Consider the following 19,176-nt stretch of genomic DNA (forward strand, 5'->3'; position numbering starts at 1 on the left):
CTGCTGCATAAATGAGCAAAGATGTTATACTCCTTTGTCAGATGTTCCTCAGATATCATGTTTGGAGTATTTGAATTTATGAAATGTTAAATAGAATACAGATAAATACTTCAATTTTTCCTAGATAAAGATGTCTGCAAATCAGTTGACCATGGTTGTGAATATGCATGTGTTAATAATGATGATTCCTATATCTGCAAATGCCAGGAGGGATACGTACTAAAAGAGGATCAGAAAACATGCAGAAGTAAGTATATTTTATTTGGAAAGCATTTGTTTCTTTGATTTCTAAAATTAGTTGACCTTACTTAAAAAAAAATTATAGAATCATAGAATGGTCTGGGTTGGAAGGAACCTTATTAAAGATGATCTAGTTCCACCCCCCTGCTGTGGGTAGGGACACCTTTTATTAGACCAGGTGTCTTCAAGCCCCATCCAACTTGGCTTTGAACACTGCCACAACTTCTCATTTCAAACATGATATAATATTTGAAAGCCCAGAGCATATGTGTGTGGCAGAAAATGTCTCAAACAATTAACTTGGTGCTCTCGTAAGCAAAAATCTATCAAATTGGAACAGTTGTTTTGGTATAGCGTTGAGTACAATAATCATTCTTTAGAAACATCAGGAAAAAGCCAAAGGGGAATCTTATTATCAAGGAATGTGCATTTTAATAAAATTCTTATACTGTGGATCTTTTATCTTTATATACTGTATTTTAAAATACCGTTAATTCTATTTGCTTATCTTCCAACATGACACGCATTTATCTCATCATCTCTTAATACTTGGAGGACAAATTCTACTGGAACTCAGTAAAAACATTTATTCTGCCAAAAATGGATGACTTAGTTGAGGAGACTGTGATACCAAAAGAATGGTAACAAGCTCTGGCTGTTCTCAATCCTAAGTAACACCGTGCACCAAGCTGAACTGCTGCTCTTTCTTGGCTTATGCAGTAGTTTTGAAGTGGTTCTGATATTCACATTCATTACATTTTCATCACCTTAGTACATGTGAGTTGTCTTTTTCTCAGATGACTGCAGAAAGGAATTCTTGAGCAGTTTTCAAGAAGAAAAGTCCAAGCTTTAAAGCTGAAAATGCCTTATTTGTACTTGGCATCTTCAGTAACTTCTACAGTCAGAGTAATTTCTGCTGCACCAGTCTCTTTTGTGTAGTGCTTACAGCATTCTTCCTGTAGAAAGATCAGAGATGAGTGGAGGTCAAAGTTTATTTGGTCCAGACTAAGAAGCGAATCTTACATTCCTTAGTATGGCAAATTCTCCCTGGAAGCTACATTGATCCAGTAAGAGCTGATCATCTCTGCAGCTGGCCTTTGCACAGAGCACACCAATCTCTGCCTGCTGAAGGCAATTCCTTTCCAGAATTAAAAAAAGCCAGACCAAAAAACCCACCTGGCAGAAGCAGTCTGTAGGTTGGAACACATTTTCTAGTGCCTAAATTCCCTAACCTCATTATGGATGCCCAGGGCCTACAAACTGCTTTGATTTTTGCATGTGCACTTGCCAAAAAGTATGGGAACTACAAATGTTACAAATTGCCTGTCTTCTGACAAACTCACAGCTTTAATGGGTAGAAAAGGTTAATTGCAGCAATACATAAGTCTTCTAATCACAACATTTTTAGATAGCTACAAGCAAAAAAGCCCTTATCTAGCCAATTCTGATTCTCCGAATAATTAAATAGTCTTTAAACTGTTTTGTAACTCCGGCAATACAAACGCAGCTTCTATAATTTCCTTCCATATCTCTCAGTGCTGACAAATTTGACAAATGCAAAGTTAGCATAGTGTCTTATCCCTGGAAGAAAATGATTGCAGCTGTGTCTCTATGTGCTAGATATGTTCTACAGTTCTCTCCACTTAAGAGTAATTCTTAACACTTGCTAATTGTTGCTGCATTTTTAAGAGTTGAAGTATTCTGCAAAGCAGTATGTCTCAGTAAATATTCACTGTGATTATATTTTTGTTAAATTCTCTGTTATGGACACACTCCTAGCTTTTGATACAGACTGTACACAACATCTTCAGACACACTGGCAAAGTTGGATGAGCCAGGAACAGGGTACTTCAGATGATCTTTGAGTTTATGCAGTGCCAGGGTATCTAGATCCCTTTCCCACTTTTGTGGAGTTTTCTCTTGATCTGAACATTCTGCTTGTTTCTCAGGATGCACTGAAGGCCCAATTGACCTGGTGTTTGTGATTGATGGATCAAAAAGTCTTGGAGAGGATAATTTCGAAATTGTAAAACAGTTTGTCTTGGGAATCTTGGATACACTTGAGATTTCACCCAAAGCTGCTCGAGTTGGTTTGCTTCAGTATTCCTCTGAGGTTCGCACAGAGTTTACATTAAGGCAGTTCAGCTCAGCCAAAGACATGAAGAAAGCTGTGTCACAAATGAAATACATGGGCCGAGGTTCCATGACAGGCCTGGCACTGAGGCATATGTTTGAGAGAAGCTTCACAGAAACAGAAGGAGCACGACCATTTTCAGCAAATGTCCCTCGAATCTCCATTGTGTTTACGGATGGACGAGCCCAGGATGAAGTCTCTGAGTGGGCTACTAGAGCAAAGCAACGTGGTAAGTGGAGATGTGTTTGGTGTCTCATTCTAAAAGGCATATATTGTTAGAAATAAGATGTAGTAACAGTTTGGATGTGCTAAGGTATGTGCTAATCAAGAGAGTGTTTGCTACAGCAGTCTGGCCACTACAGTGCCCACTGTCATGCACATCAGATCTTTGTGTTCACAGCATCAGATCTTTGTGTTCACAAGGGCCTTTGCTGCCAGGCATGTGCATCATCCCCAGAGCAGGACCCATAGGGAGTGCCTCACCACAGGCAGTGGTGCCACCCACCTGGCATGTCCTGAGTGCCCTGAATGTATCCACTAAGTGAAGACATTTGATACAGAGATCTGGGAACACTGGGAACTTCATCAAAAATTTTAAGAAAATAGTAAAAGAAACCCTAAGCTGTCTCTTCAAAATAGAGAAATCTATTCTTGTGAGAAATACTGTGGTAATGATTGGCTATAATTTTATTTACAGTGTATATTCTTTATTTTGAACCAGTTTTACAGTGCTAATGGTGTTCTGGAAGGGAGATTACTCCTTTTAAAAGAATATAGCTGTAGTGCTATCTCTCTGTTTCTGTATGCCTTACCATATGCTGAAATGCGACTGAAAACTGGTGATGTTTAATTTCTAATATGTTTGGGCAGAAGTCCATCCTCTAGGACACCTGCACCACAAATCAGAAATTTTTTATCTGTTTAGCAGAGTCAACTGAAAATTTTCAAAACTGGTCAAGAAAATAAACGATCCCTTTTTTCTTTGCAATTTTTTTTAAATTTTATGAGAAACTGCTTTAAGAACCATGGCTGATGGGCCACAACACAGAGAAAATAGCCAGACTTTATAAGATTCTGCACATCTTCTTTTCTGTGCTTGTTTTACTGACTTGACATATCAATCAGAATTTGATACATGATTAGTGGAGCCTTGATCAGGACTGGTACCTCTCTGCAAGGAGAAAGGAGAAAAACATCCAAGGGTATGAGAAAGGCATGTGCTAACAAGAGTGCCATTACAATGAAAGTAAAGTGGGTTTTAAAATAATTTTAAAAAACAAAAAAAAAAGCATTTACAGGCTAACTAGTGAGATGTGTAAAACTATATGGAGGATTTACAGAAAAAGGAAAGAAGGAAGGAAGTACAAGCCAACTTTCTGACTTGCTGAATGAAACCTCAGCTCTGCTTACACTGACACTGCAATGCTACAAGCCAAACCCATCCCCTGTGTAATTGCAGCATAGCCAATGCAGCGATGCTCTATAGGAAATGGACCTTGAATACTTTATCACTGATATACCCAAGTCTTTAAATAGCAACAAATTTAAGCATGACTGGTGCATTCATTAAATTGAATCAGCTTCTGGTGAATATTTTCCTTTCCTGGCTAAAATGCAATGGTAGGCAGATTCATGAAGAAAAGTAAGGAGATATTTACATTAAAAGTTAAAAACTTGGAAAATGCATATTTTGTGATATTATCAAGCCCATGATTCTTCAGCAAAAAGGTTAAAAGTTGCAATTCATTGAGTGTGCAGCAGTTATTACCCATGTTAAATAAAGATATCAAACTTCATCATCCCAAGTTCTATCTAAAACCAACAAGAGAAGGCAGCTTCTTCTCTTGAATCATATAAAAGAGCTGTGAAGCTCAGAGCTGTACTATGAATCACAGAATCAGTACTAGTTGTGGACACTTTCTAAGCCAGAACTGAAATAAAGAGAAATGTTTGATCAGATCATATGCTCATGACCATAAAAAAAATAACTGCTGAAAAAGAAGTAATTCAAGATCTCTATGTTTTGTAATTATTGCTTGTTTAAAATCTGTCTGGTGAGAGGGTTCTGAAGCACTTCCTCTTTCCCTGCTTTCAGAGTTACACATCCTCACTTTCCTTTTCCCTAGCTCCTCTGCTGTGGAAATACTTGTCCTGTGCATCCCTGTTGTAAGGCTCTTTCTTTCCTAGCCCCTCAAATTGTTTATTTTTCCATTCCTAAGTGGGCCTTCCAGCCTGTTAGTACCCCTTAAAGAAAAAGAATCTGGTCTCAATGTGTTCTGAGGATTTCAATGAAACACTAAAGTATTTTTCTGAAAAATTACTGCCATCTTTCAGGATTCTGTCCCATTTGCTAATACGTAACAGGTCTTCCCATCAACCCAGTAATTAGCTGCATTGCACATACCTACAAACACACACAAACCAGGGACTTTCAATGCAGTTGTGAGGCTGAACTGTGTGACTCTCTTGGATGGTTTGTAATAGTCTTTCTGGAGGCATTTACTCTCAGTAGTGGCCAGGCAGGTGTCATCTCTTAAACACAAAAACTATATGTGGAATTACAGCAACAAGAGAGTTTCTACAAATCTCCTAGGAATGAAAGCATATTAAGCCTCTTCACTGATTTTGAAGTTACATTGCATATACATTTCTTGTGCTGTCCCTTTCTCTTATATTTTCCTTTCAGGGATAAACAACTGCTTAGACTTAGAACTGCATAAGTAATACTTATGTGCAATTTCTTTTGAATCCAGGTATAATCATCTATGCCATTGGAATAGGAAAAGCAATTGAGGAAGAACTGCTGGAAATTGCTTCTGAGCCATCATATAAACATCTCTTCTATGCTGAGGATTTCACAGCTCTGGAGGACATAAGTGAAGAGCTAAGAGCCCAGATCTGTGAAGGTAACAAAATTCTATTTTCCTTGAGATAGAAGTGAATGCTTACAGGTGTTTTGCTTTTTGGATTTTTCTGGCCTTTAATGTGTGAGGAATTTATACCATTAATCTATCACTAGGATATATACCATTAATCTATCACTAGGTGTATATATATAGTAATTATCTTCCTTTTATTTTCATAAAGGTTGCATAAGATGTACAATTCTATGCCCAGAAGAATCAATTGCTCCTTCTCTTTTCTGTGTCTACAGTTAAGTGAGCCATGCAATGAACCCCACTCCACCAAATAAGCATGATCTATTTCATTAGGAATGTGGGAAAATAATCAGGGATTTATAATACCTTAATGAGAATTTAAAAAAAAAAATCCTAAAACCAGCAGCAAAAACCTAAACCACAGCAAAATAAAACATCAAGAGCTGTTGTATCTATTTATAGAGGACTGAAAATAGTTCATTGAAGATATATTCACAGCTACAAAGATTGGATTTCAGTTATGCATAAGCCCTGAATTTTGTTCCACAAATGTGGAAGGTTTGTTTCAGAAAGCACCCTTCTTCACTCTGGAACAAACAGCTTGTGTATAAACGTTCCCAGATGAAGTTTTGCAAGGGGAAGAGGGAATTTGAGCTGGGATGAAATTTGTTCAGCCAGAGAGAGGACAGCATGTTTCTCCCACTTGCACATTCCCAAGACTCAGTATTTTTTGTACATTCAAACTGGTACCTGAAGCAAAATTCAGAAACAACACATGGAATTATATTAGTCATAGGAACAGAATTGTGCAAGATTATTTGATTTTCACTAGTTTTTATCTGGTTGTTTTTCTTGGAATTAAATACAAACAGGTTTTGCCTTTTTTTTTTTGCTTTAATATTACTGTATAAAATTAGCTGCAGGACATTTCTCTATACAGATCTCAAGGAAGAATCTGTAAAAACGACTTTGAGGATGCTTCTTAGCTTGCATACTCTTTGTCTTTCAGTCCTAAAAAGTCCTACTTTCATCTTTTGGAAATACTAAATACTATGATAACATACAACCAAGTCAGTTCAATTAACCTTATTAGGCAGATAATCTTCTGATGACAGCATGTCATCATAAAAGCTTTTAGAGATGCCAAAGCCAAAACTATCTGGCAGTCAGTACAATCATTCTCACTCATTAGCAAACCCCAGTATAGTAATTCTCACTGATTAGCAAACCCCAGAGCTTAGTGATGGAAATGCATCCTTCAGGTACCCACAGCAGTGGTTAGCAACCACCATTCCCCCCGCCCTTTTAACTACATTATTTACAATATGAAAAAATAAGTAAATCCTGCCCCTTTGTGGTAGTTTTTTGTCTACACCTCTGGTAACTGGGCAGCACTGGTGCCTCAGCTTCTGTTGTCCCACTCTCTCACCAACAGGCAATGAATGCCTCACACCTGTGAACTGAGGACTGACCCAGCTTTGTTTTTCTGGGCACTCCAGGACTACCTATTACTCATCAACTCACTCCACCAGAAATTCTGCCTCCAAACCTGTTACACAAGCTAAAAGTTGGGGTTTTTTTTAATATACCTTCTGTTTTCTACAGCCTAATTTTACTCCTCTGCAATAGCAACACCTTTTATCTTAACTCCAGCCTTGGTCCTTAGGTGAGGTCTTCTGAGGCTCCAGCCTGTGAGGACAGTGGGAGATCCTGTGAACCTCATGGACTCCACTGACAAAGCCTCTCATCCCAGCTGTGGATGCACTGCATGTTTCCAACTAAAGCAGAAGCCCTCCAAATCTTTTTTTGTGCTAAAGCTTTTTCCTTTTATTCTGCAAGAAAGCATCTGCCTTGTAGAATAGCTGCTGATTACTATTAATTATTCTTGATGACTACTAGTAAAGGGAAAAAAAAGAGGGATATTTTTCTCTCTTGCCTCTTATTAGGAGGAATTCAGTCGGAAGGTTCCCATTCAATGCCTTGGTTAATGTTAATTTCTCATCTGACTGGAAGCACTAACGAGGCTCCGGCAACGTCATACATAATACGCACTCAATATGATTACAGCTTCACCCCTGTTCTGAGCATGTGCATTATGGGAGCTTTTAATTACTTGGTCATATACTATTTTTGTCACAAGACCCCAGCCCTGATCAGATGACAGTACTCAGCAGCTGGCTGGTTAACATTCTGTTCTCCTTCCAAATTGTGGATCATTATCAGTTCAGCAAATATTGAGACACTGCTTTTGATGACAGTCACAGGCCCCTCCTAATAAATTACTTGTATTTTTTTACAAAACAAAACACTGAAAATGAACATCCAACTTCAGCATTGTTCCCCAACAAATTTATTGATTGTACTGACTTCACCAAGGGATTCAGGGTGATCAGCCTCTGTCACTACTTGTGTGTTTATTCAGCTTCACAGAGGCAATGAGATCAGAAATCTTGGAGCCCAACCAGTTTCTGAAGCCTGAAGAAGAGTTTCTGAAATGCCCAATTCCCTTCCCAAACAGGAGACCTTCTGCCACCCCTCCACCAGTGCATCTTTTTTTCTGTCCCTAATTACATGTCCATACCAGCTCTGTGTCCAAAGCTCAAACATTTCAGGTCAGTTCCTCTGCCCTTCCCAAACAACCCCTTCATTAGCTTGCAGCTCCTGAATAACTCCTAAGCAAGTTATTACCCAGGGTCAAACGCTCAACATTCATCTTACCTGTTCCATCTCTCCTACAACAGAAATCTTCACCATCCTTGTTCCCATTTGATCATTCTTCAGCTAGACTCTGCTTCCATTTTGTTTCATTCCCTTGTGATCTCATCCCACAGCTCTCTGTCCTGAACTCTTCTCCAAAATCTGTGTTCCTTCCTTCCAGCAGCTGGTTCCCAAGCAGACTAAGATATCTATATCTATAAATACTGTAATTCTGCTGCCTGATCTCTGGTCTTCTTATTCAACCACTGATCTGTTTTTACCTGCTACTCATGCTCAGTGTTTCCAACCTCCTCAAGAGGGCATCATCCCCTTCCCAGTGCAATTTAGCACAGCTGTATATTATTGTGCATTTGTCAAAACTGACTAAACCAGCAGAGATGCCAATAGCTATAGCAAACCTGGGTGTCACAGAAGCATCTTCTATCTCCCCACGACATCTTCATGGCACATCAGAACAGTTTTTGCCCTGTCACCTTTTTACCCCCAGGTATTCACTTTCAGCGAAGGAGCTCTGGGTTCCAGAGCAGGGAGTCCCAGGTGCTCCATCCATTCCCCTGGCACCATCGGTCAACTCGTGCAGTTGTTAAATACCTGCTCTTTAGCTCATTTGGGCCATTAAGGGCTCCAAAGTCAGTCGAACGCGTTTCCCCAGAAAAGGATCCATTCGTAAAGAACCGAAGCCGCCTCCACACTGTCCTCTGGCGGCAAGAAAGGGGCAGGGCACACAACGACCCGAGTTCTACCTCAAATAAAACAGGTTTCTGTTTCTCTCAATCTCTTGACTAAAAAGATCGAGGTGAAGAGTCTGAAATAAATCCTTACATTTTAAAGGCTGTGCTTCGTGAATTAAAAACATGTATTTTTGCTTCTAACTATAGTGTATCAAATAGGCTCTACTGCATTCTTCTCACATAAAAACTCCCAACTCCCCAATCAGTATTTCCCATTATAAAGAAGAAAACTGACGGACAGTAAGAAACTTTTTCTTTCTCCCAGGTAGTTATTCATTTCACCCCAAAGGATGATAGATGATAATGAAACATGAAAGAATTTTCACTACAGGACACAAAGTAGATTGCTGTCATTTCAGATTGCTTCACTATTATTAAATAATCACTTCTGGTTTTGGAAGAGTTCCTCTGATAGGCTGAGTTGAAGGGCAAGTCCTGGAATTTCCACCAACCCTGGACTTCTTCTAAATTGCACAGGTATGAGGCATTCTCCATGTGTTATGAGAGACAAACACCAAGTTACTGGCAAGAAACATCTCCATTTCTAGGGAATGTGAACATTTTTATTTTTCCTTTTGTGATATCGTTTCCTTTGACAATTTCTGTCTACCAGCCTTGAAAGATTCACCTCACCAGCAGGATGCATCATCTGGGAGGCTTCATAAGACCGGTCCACAGCCTTCAGGTTGGCTGTTTTAACTCAAGTGCCCTGTCTTGCTGTCTCCCTAGTCACTGCTGAGTTGCCTCTTCGTGCTGCCTTGTGTAGAGAACCCTCACTATTCAGCTAAAATGGCTCATCCCATGTGCCTCTTCACCCCTCCAAGTCACCCTCTTTTCTGCAATGGGTAAAACTGAGATGCACTGTAACAAAAGCATGGCAGCATGCTTCTTACACCATCCAAATGAAACACTTCATGGGGAACCTTGTATTTCAACACTGCGCTTGACACTATAAGCATGTTCAGCTTTCAGTCACTTCTGTTTCTCACAGGGATCTTCACAATTCCCTTTCAGTTCTGCAACCCACAACTTATGTAATGTATACAGTAAATATGGCCTAACAGCTTGGTTCCTTCACATCTTTGTATCCCTAGTCCTTCCCATGAATGATCCTCACTGCAATCACTGAAATTACTTACTAATTAAAGAGAACTCAGTGCATGTGAGTAGAAAAAACAATGTTATTTAGTAGGTTTGATTTTTAGACTTTTGGGGGGGTTTCCTGCAGGACCTGAATCAACCACAATAGCCATCACAGATGTCATTGAGTGTCCACATCTTGCAGTACACCACAGGTATCTTTTTGAAGACAGTCACTCAACAACAGGTAATCAGGACACCTTTGTTTAGAATAACCCAGACTATTCTTTGAATGTACAGGACTGCACATTGTGTACTGTTTTCCAGTATTGACAGAATCTGCCTCAGGACATTACTTTGGATGTTGACCTGTTTTGAGAACAGGAAACTGTATTAAACCTGCTCTGCATTTATAATTCCTCATTTCCTCCCCATCCCATTCAATTTATTCAGCATTTAGCCTATGCTTAAGTGTTTCTGTTTTTCAGCAAAAGCATCAAAAGATAACGACCAGTGCAAATGTGAAAACCTTGTCACATTCCAGAACTATGCAACCAATGAAGTAAGAAAACTCACCCAGCGATATATCCTTTCAGAGTAACTGTTTCTTACACAAGAAAAGAAAGGCAGGTTAAAACAAACGAAATTATTTTTTGCTTCAAGTCTAAACTGCCTTCACAGCTAAAATCTGTTTATTTTAATGAAAATCTAAACTACATCACAGTTTCTAAGAAGCAAGGCCTTTAAGACTTTTAATCTGCTTCTCCTTCAGAGGGGACCAAAATATTAGTAAGGATCTTGCATTTCAATAACGCCTAACAGTAAACACCTTCAGGGACAGCAAAAAAAGGATTGGTCAAATTCAAGACTAACACTCTTTGCTTTGGTTTACTTCTTCAGATGGTACTGAAATAGCATTTACTGGCTACAGGAGTCAGAATACAGATGTTTCCCTTCTAAACTGCTTGGTGAGGCACTAGATGCAGTGAGTCATTTAAAACCATACTCCAGGTGAAATCAGAGGACTCAGGTTTGGTCAATTTTGTACTAAAAGAAATGCAGATAAAACTTAGCAAAAGTGCAGATCAGTAGCTGCTGCCCCCCTGCTCCCAGTTAAGTCTTTTTTTCAAGGGAGCTGTTAGTGCAGCAGCCTTTACACTACCTGTAACATCCACCACATCTCAGGACACAACAGCAGCAAATTGGCAATACAACTCATCACACAGTACTTATGCAGCAAATTCCTGTTTTCTTCATGAAAGCTGCTTCTGAATCAAATAAACAGTAAGACATCACATCTTCTATTTGAGTTCTATAACTGTGTGCAAGAGCAGTAAGCACTTATTCTCTGCACAGAAGAGTGCAGTGATACTAAGAGCTCATAACTGTGTTTCCTAGACAAGAACAGCTTCAGACTGAGGTACCTGTGAACAAGTCTGTCCAGAGTGAGGCAAGCAGAGCTCTTGGTGCTGGTAACCTGATGTGGAACATTGCCTACCAGTTCAGACCTTCCCTGCAGCCAGCCTCTCACCTTCCCAAGTGAATCCTTCAGCAGACACTTTAAGGAATTATGTTCTAATCACTTGATTAAATTATTCCATGCAAAGCATATTTCATAAAGGAGGAGAAAGCCATCATGTAAGCTTATTGCTAGGTGTTTCATATGCTCATCAACACGCATGCTTCTATGAGCGGACTTCTCCAAATGACTTTGGAGAAAAATTTCTAGGTCATTTCCTATATCCCTAAGTGTTACATGACATGCAGAGTTCCATCCTGCATACTGACAAGAAAGGAGACCAATACTTGCTACTTCAGGAGAAGCCCCAGCCTCTTTAATATCCTGCAGCTGGGCTATGAGGAACTCCGAGCTTACTCAGAATCAAAGAACACAGAGCTTAGCAACCGTGTGGTTTTTTGCTTTACCATTTGAGCATGCAACCCTGTGATTTTTACTCCAAGGACTCAAGCTAATGGAAAACCTGCTGACACTAAACCAGACTTAAGAATTAGGATAGGAACAGTGCTAAGTGCTTCCTCAGAGCGCTGTGCAGCTACTGCTTTGAACAGAGTAAGAACCATCTTGACTGCCCTAAACAATTCCTAACAGTCATGTGTCAAAAATGCAATTTGTAAGCCCAGTTCTGCATCTTCCCTTGCATAAGACCTTAAAATGTTGAAACCAAGATACTAGCCAAACAAGCAAGGAATGGGGTGCAGCAAATTGGTCCTTCTGAGGTAAATCTCAGTGCCTTCAGTACTGTTGATGCTAGGCCTCCTCTTCCTCTCAGCCTGCCCTGGCTGCAGCCTTTCCATGGCACTCAAGAGGTGCTGAAGTAAACAGTACTGGTCCAACCTCTTCTTGCAGCAGACAGCATTCCTGCCAGCTGGCAGTGCTTATCAGGAAAGGGATGCTGTACACTACTTTGCATTGCTACAGCTTCTTACTCTAAACAGAACCTGCCCTAGATCCCATGGAGTTTGTGTGCTCTATTCCACATTTGTCTGGAAACCACTATTACAAGTGAGGGGTAAAACAGATCAAGAGTAGCAGACATTCTTACTGAGGTCTCAGAGCCCCACAGTCTTATAATCGACTGTTACATGCAGTTTTCCATGTGATTAAGTGAAACATTTTTTAACGGCATTAACTAGGTAAGTATTTAGCTTCCCTTTAAAATAGAGAAAAGCAATCAATTTTCACAACCACCCTTTTTAATAAGCTGCAACCTGAACTCCATGTCAAGGTATGCCTGTTAAGGAATGGGGCTTCATACAGCTCTCTCAACTCAGCTGATCAAATCAGAACAAGAAAATAAAGGGGAGTATTGTAGGAGGAACTACTGGGAGTTGAAGAGGAGAAACAAGAGAATGTTTATGACCCATAGCAATCAGGCAGCTGCCTTTTTCTATTAATGCGTCCTGTCAGTAGCTCTCCTTCCTTAACTTTTATCTACTGGAAGAAATGACGAAGAGAATGGAAGACTTGGAAAACAGGCTAAAATACTGATCAGAATTTAAAGTGTATGCTACACTGTATATTTATACATACAAACTTGTCAGAGCTATTTTCTTAAACTGGTTCAAAGTAAAGTAACAAATGTTTGTGTCTGAAGTTGAAAGAGTCTTTTGGATCCTTGCATGTGTTCTGTCTTGCATTGATTGCAGATAAGAAATGTTGAAAATTTTATATAAACAATTTAGTAACTAGCAAAAATTTCTAATTAAGCAGAACAACTGAAATAAGCTATGCAAAATAATAAAATGCTGTTATTTTTTGAAGTGAAACCTCCATGTTTTGAAGTATTTTTAGGGTATGAATTTGACTTGCTTTTCTGTATTCCCCTCCTCCACTCTTAGTATTTTAAGCAGAGTCTGTGCGTATATATATTTAGTTCTATGTATACATAGAAGTAGTGAGACACCACTCACAGCCATTAGGCTTGACTTGGATTCTTCAAACAAGAGTAACTACTGAAATCAGCAGGAAGTAAAAATACAAATGTACACATTTGTGTTTAAACTGTGATGACAGTAAATGCTTGAAGTGGTAAATCTGTTGGATTATCACGGCATCACAACCTTAAGTTTCAAGTACTTTTTCTTATCATGTCCAGACTATCCAACTTTTCCCTCCTATCCTTCAGTCAGCATTCACTGATTCTCTTTCCTGAATGCAAGTGTAGTAATCCTGAACATTATTTGGCCAACTCATCTAGCTGCACACCTGTTTGTCAAAAACTAAAACACAAACAAAACCACCAAATTGCTTATATTTTGGCAAACTGAAGTGTCTTAAGTCTCACTCCCCTCCCTTGCTGCAACGGTCCAGATTCGTGTATAGGTAAAGACACCAGCACTTCCTTTGCTTTGACACACTGTGGTTTGCCTCTTGACTATCTCCAAATGGAAACACACTTCATCCATTTTGTTAACAGAAGTAGTTGCAGCAGAACTTAAGTGATTAAGTGATCTCAGATAAGCTGATGAGTGTGCATGAATACACAACAGCAAGCTTTGAAAAGTACCTTGTGCTTTAGCATACTTTGGAATTCTGCAGGTTCTGGTGTTCTGCAGTTATAGGTATATTGTGCAGTTATAGGTACATTGTGCTTTTCATTTGGGTAAAAGAAACATGGGGTGTTTCTTTTACCACGTGAGAAAAGCATTGGCACCTCAATTAACAACCCTTAATCATAAGGAACATCCTACAGTCATGGTTTCACACACAATGGGCACAAATCTTTAAGATACTGGTGTTCTCAGCAATTGTGACTTAATTGTGACATGAGAGCACCAGCTCATCAGTCTCTAACATCCTCAGAAAACTAAAAAGAGGCTACTGATTTAGAAACAGCTTTGTGAAGTTAACTGGTATCTTACTGAAAGCATGCATTACACATCTGGAAGCTCTATCCTGTTTGCCCTTCTACAGGTAAGTACTCTTGGAAGGAAAAGACAAATGGAATCATGCCCATTAGTACTTGATTCACTTGGTAAAAATAGTGTGAATTATTTAAACGTAAGTAAACCCTCTAGGATCCCCCACTAACATCCCAAATTTGCTACTGTCCCTCACGTTATGCTTTCTGTTTGCATTGTAACACTCCAAAAGAAAACACTAAGGAAGTCCTGGCCAGATTGGTACCATACTAATGTGATTTAGTACCACAGTTGCCATGATCAAGCCTTTCTTGACTCACCTCTCAAGATCCATAACTCCTAGAGAAAGAAAGGCAAATTTTGCCATGTGAAGGTTTTTTCTAACAGAACAGGAAACACAGTAGTGGTAATGAATCTTCATTTATATCGTTTGTTCCCTAAAACCAACAAAGGTATAATACCAATGTTTTTAAAAGAGATCTGTAACCAGTTTTATTGTAGAAATAACACCTTTACAGCATTTACTTCTCACTGGTTTGTTCTGGCATGCTTCTAATGATGTCAGAGTCACCTGTAAAACAAAAATGTATTGTTACAAGAGGATTCACAGAAAAATGTTTTTAGGAATAAAAATAAGAAAAAGGCCCCACCCATAAAAACACCACAGTGATTCTTGAAAAATAAAACTTAAACGCAACATACAGACTGCTTAGGAAAAATGCAAGTAATTGTGATGGATTGTTAAGAAATACTTGTAACTGTGTTTTTCTAATCCAAATACAGTATTTTCCAGTAATGATGCACCTGTCACCAGCATTTACAAAGCCAGTACTAGAACAACAATCTAGTCCTGGAGGACACAATGCATAGTTTTACTATAGCGAATGTCTAGCCTCCCCTGATCACAGAAATATCAGGACAGCGAGAATATTCGCATTGTTAGCTACAGACCATTAGGATTTACTTGCAGCTCCCCTCCCTCCCAAATTAAACCTGAAAGTGACATTTCAAAAATTAAGTTTACAGCTACTATTTGAATAAAAGCAAGGTTAAAGGTTAATGAAGTTTTCTGTGGAAGTAGGAAATTCAAATCATTGTCACTTGGGGAACAGTTGGCTAAAGTTATTACAAAAATCATTGAACCCACGGGTATGCATTCTGGTCAACAAACAGAACAAGGGATTGATTATTTTTAAAAACATTCTGGAAAGAAGAGGGAAGTCACCTACTTAGCAGTCCATATAAGGAATTTGTGCAACTCTCTAGGACAAAGAGTGCTACCAAACCACAGTAATTACATACAAACTTAAGAGTTTTAAAATAAAGTGTTTAGTATCATTTTCATCCCTTGATGAATATCCACCTATTAGTTATTTTTCTATATATCACTTTGGGAAGGACAAGTCACAATCCTTTGTCTTAGATTTAGAACAGTCAAACAGGGCTGTTGTAAACAGCATGTTGTACAAGCTCACGTCCTAGCTGATGGGTTTAGAAACAGGTCCCATACAGTTGCTTCCCAGATACTGAAACCTCCCTACAGACCAAAAAGTGGACAAAATGCTTGCAGGGTTTGGCAGTAAGAGAGCTATGTGCAAGAGGAGCAGCAGTCCTTCCAGGTTGTAAGAGCCTAGGACTCACAAAAGAACAACAGGGTCTTGGTCAGAGGAAATTATAATTGTGTTAAATCTGATAGAAAAAGGCAGTGAAGTGTGTCATCACCCCTGCTCAGTGCTGCTATTCACAGCAGAAGGGAGAGACCAGTGACAGCTCCTCATTTGGTCTCTACACTGTAAGAAGGCATTACCTGGGTCGATGATGGCCAGTGTGCACACTCTGTAGTATTTTCCACATGCTGTGCCCAATTCAATGTTGTTCCCACTATAATGATGGACACCAGTCTTGGCAAGCATAGCGTAGTACTCAATCTCTGATTTCCTGAAATCCAAAAACTGGGTGTTACAGTACCCACAAACAATTCTGACTGACTGCAATTAAGGGAGAGCAGCTTTAATTCCTACCACACTTAAACCTTAAGACACTTTTCCTTCCCACACAGAGAAACACAGCTGTTCCTTATGAGGCAAAATTCCCCCCAGAGCTGTGGCTCAGGAACCTTTACCCAGCTGTCTGCTGAAGGTTTGTAACAACAAACCCTTCAGGCTGCTCCTACACATGCTCATTGCTACACAGTGAAAGGTTTCAGCACTTGCACACCTCTGAAAGGCCACAGGAGCTGTGCCAAAGTGCATAAACTAAGACAGTTAATTTTGATGCCCAGTGGTGGCCAGACGCTGCACAGAGAGATACAGCTGTTGCTAGATGAGAAAGGAACTGCTATTTTAATCTAAAACAAGAAGTCCATCTATATTGCCCTCTCTTCTGACTTCCACTAGGAGAGTCTAGCAGTCCATACTGTTTCCCAAGCACTTTTGGGAACCCCACTAATACTGGGGATTGCTACCTACTGTAACAGTCCCACCATTTCTCAATATCTAATTTCTGAGTTTGACATTCACATTTTCTTGATCCTGTCAATATCCCTCGACAACAAAAAGGGCCCAGGTATCCAACAAGGAAAATGTCATGAAATCAAAGATTTCATTCTCAAAAAAGCAGTTTCACTGGCCAGGACCCCATATTTATAACTGACTTTGCCAGTAAATGTTGTGTGCTTCAACTATTTTAAATCACCCATTTTCCTAGCTCTAAAATTATTTTCCAACATGCTACTTTGGAAAAACATGGAAATTTGGCTCCATTAACTCTTAGCAAATACTATCAAGTGTGGAAAGCTTCCAGTATCTTCTCTAGTGCAAACACCTTGAATTAGAAAGCTAGAAAAACACCAGGAAGCACTTCAACATTTCTAGACTTGAAATCATTACACACCAAACTACCTGTCACTTTTATTTCAGAGCACTCTAGAACATGTCAGCAAAGTCTTCTGTATTAAGTCACTGGAGCAATTAGCATGAAGCACACACTCCATTTGTACAAAGAACATGTAATAGAATTGTCTTCTCACACAATTGCTTACCTCAAAGCAGGACAGTTGTTGGCGAGGATGACCAACTTGGCTTTGCCTTGACGAATCATTTTCAGAGTCTGTTTGTAGCCAAGCACATATTTGCCACTTTTCATAACCAGCTGAAGCCTGGAGTTGATGGACTCCAGGGACTTTTTCTGAAGAAGATGTAGAAAAACATTGTGTTACTTCACACTTTTCAAAATAATGGAGAAGAAAATTAGGAAATTGCAAATATATGCATTTATTATAACCTCCCTACAACGTGAAACACAGCATAAGAAAGGCCAGTCAGTCATCCGAGTATAAGAAAGCTCATGGATAAGGGTGTTGCTGATACTGTGTTTTCACAAGTTCAGAAAGTTCTTTTTTATCCCCGTATCTCACAACAGGAAAATACAAGTCAAACACTGTTGCTGCTATCTACATAAAACATCTGCATGTATCTGACAGGCTCTTGTTAAGATCAGCTAGCGAAGGCCAAGTAAATACCACTTCTGCCTTTTAAATCTAAGCCAGGTTTAGAGTCTGTCTCTCCTCAGGACACACACTGACAGCGTTACATGGGGCAGCAGGGAAAGAAGCAATTCCGTGCAATATGATCTGACTTTACAACAGATGAGCGTGATGCTCATGACATCAGGTTAAGCGCATTCGCACGGAGGAAGTCAGCACCTCTGAACGAAAAACTCAGATCTGTCATAGCCACCCCGAGAGAAAGGCCAGAACACGGCAGAAAAAGCAAAAGCTGAACTCCAGCCGCACCAGGAACTCGGCATCACCTCCCCCTTCCTCCAGCCACCTCACGGGCTCTGCCAGCACCCCGGGAAATCGTACAGCAGGGACCTGAGCACACCGAGCCCGCCGGGCGGCGGCCCAGGGGTGCGGCCAGTGTCAGCAAGGCACGGCCCGAGCTCTGAGGGCCGCACTGGGCTGTGCCCAGGGTCTCCCCAGCCCCCCAAGCCCCAAATCCAGGTCACGCCGGGGTCCCCCCGCCGCACCACGGCGCGGCCCAGACGCCCGCGCCACCACGTGCGGCCGGCGCGGCCCCGCTCTCACTCACCGTCTTCTTTGCGGCCACCATGTTGCTGCCTCGCGCGGGGTCGGGCGGTACCTGGAACACAGGGGATGGAGGGGAGCGGTCAGAACCCGGCAGCAGCGCCCGCAGCGGCCCCCGCGCCCCCGGCCCGGCCCCGCTCACCGCAGACGCGCCGCCAAGATGGCCGGGCCGCAAAAAAGAACGAGCTCCCAGCAGCCACCGCGCGAAACCCGCGGCAGCTCTCGCGAGAGCCGCGAGCACACTCCCGGCCCCGCCCCACGGCTGCCAAAGCGCCCGAGCCACGGCGGGGGGCGGGGCCTGGCGGGGCGGGAGCGCCGGGAGTGGGCGGGGCTGAGCTGGCGGGGCGGGGCTTGCTCTGTGTGGGCGGGGCTTGTTTTGTGTGGGCGGGGCTGGCTGAGGGGCGGGGCTGGCTGAGGGGCGGGCTGGCTGAGGGGCGGGCTGGCTGAGGGGAGAGCCCGGCTGAGGGGCGGGCTGGCTGAGGGGAGAGCCCGGCTGAGGGGAGAGCCCGGCTGAGGGGCAGGCTGGCTGAGGGGAGAGCCCGGCTGAGGGGCGGGCTCGGTGGGTGTCTGTGTCAGGCTCCTGGCTCCCTCCCCTTCCCATCCGCACCGCCTGCCCTCCGTTCCGCGGAGCGGCTTTGAATGCGTTTTCCACATCACAGACTCCCGGGAGATTTCAGGCGCTGATGAGGGAAGAGCCCCAGCGGCCTGAGCCTCCCGTCATGGAACCACAGAATGGCCGGGGTTGCTAGGGACTTTGAAGCTCACCTGGTTCCAGCGCTACTGCCATGGGCAGGGACACCTTTCACTAGACCAGGTTGCACAGAGCCCAAGCCGTCCTGGCCTTGAACACCTCACAGGGATCGGGGGGTATCCACGGCAATTCTACCAGTGACTTCACCACCCTCACAGTGAAGAGCTTCCTCC

General features: G+C 41.5%; 2 protein-coding genes, 2 long non-coding RNA genes and 1 other non-coding gene across 8 annotated transcripts in view; 1 reads left to right on the forward strand and 4 right to left on the reverse strand.

Annotated features, from left to right (window-relative positions):
- The window catches only part of MATN2 (matrilin 2), a 70,216-nt gene extending 57,146 nt beyond the window's left edge, over positions 1-13,070 (forward strand). For 3 of the 4 annotated variants that reach the window (XM_085053272.1, XM_085053268.1, XM_085053270.1), the window contains 7 exons: positions 125-247; positions 2,190-2,603; positions 5,128-5,280; positions 9,316-9,387; positions 9,931-10,029; positions 10,271-10,366; positions 12,740-13,070. In XM_085053272.1, coding sequence (XP_084909398.1) covers positions 125-247; positions 2,190-2,603; positions 5,128-5,280; positions 9,316-9,387; positions 9,931-10,029; positions 10,271-10,366; positions 12,740-12,792 — 1,010 coding nt within the window. In that variant the 3' untranslated portion in view covers positions 12,793-13,070. The remainder of the gene's footprint in view (positions 1-124; positions 248-2,189; positions 2,604-5,127; positions 5,281-9,315; positions 9,388-9,930; positions 10,030-10,270; positions 10,367-12,739) is intronic. The other variant, XM_085053271.1, reaches the window with a different exon arrangement.
- Positions 241-2,232, reverse strand: LOC146442269 (uncharacterized). Its single transcript, XR_014850211.1, has 2 exons — positions 2,144-2,232; positions 241-1,196 (listed from the first exon to the last, which is right to left on the reverse strand). It is a non-coding gene; the product is annotated as an uncharacterized LOC146442269 (long non-coding RNA).
- Positions 5,556-8,584, reverse strand: LOC146442270 (uncharacterized). Its single transcript, XR_014850210.1, has 2 exons — positions 6,889-8,584; positions 5,556-6,003 (listed from the first exon to the last, which is right to left on the reverse strand). It is a non-coding gene; the product is annotated as an uncharacterized LOC146442270 (long non-coding RNA).
- A 1,561-nt stretch (positions 13,071-14,631) lies between the features above and the next one.
- RPL30 (ribosomal protein L30) lies at positions 14,632-18,533 on the reverse strand. Its single transcript, XM_085053273.1, has 5 exons — positions 18,395-18,533; positions 18,257-18,307; positions 17,206-17,351; positions 15,973-16,103; positions 14,632-14,736 (listed from the first exon to the last, which is right to left on the reverse strand). Exons 2-5 carry the CDS (start codon positions 18,275-18,277, stop codon positions 14,687-14,689), a joined length of 348 nt encoding a protein of 115 aa, XP_084909399.1. The 5' UTR covers positions 18,278-18,307; positions 18,395-18,533; the 3' UTR covers positions 14,632-14,686.
- LOC146442272 (small nucleolar RNA SNORA72) lies at positions 14,968-15,102 on the reverse strand. Its single transcript, XR_014850496.1, has one exon. It is a non-coding gene; the product is annotated as a small nucleolar RNA SNORA72 (small nucleolar RNA).
- Positions 18,534-19,176: the final 643 nt, after the last annotated feature.

The sequence above is a fragment of the Lichenostomus cassidix genome, chromosome 2 (genome assembly GCF_008360975.1).
Source record: "Lichenostomus cassidix isolate B80296 chromosome 2, HeHo_3.0, whole genome shotgun sequence".
NCBI lineage: Eukaryota > Metazoa > Chordata > Aves > Passeriformes > Meliphagidae > Lichenostomus > Lichenostomus cassidix.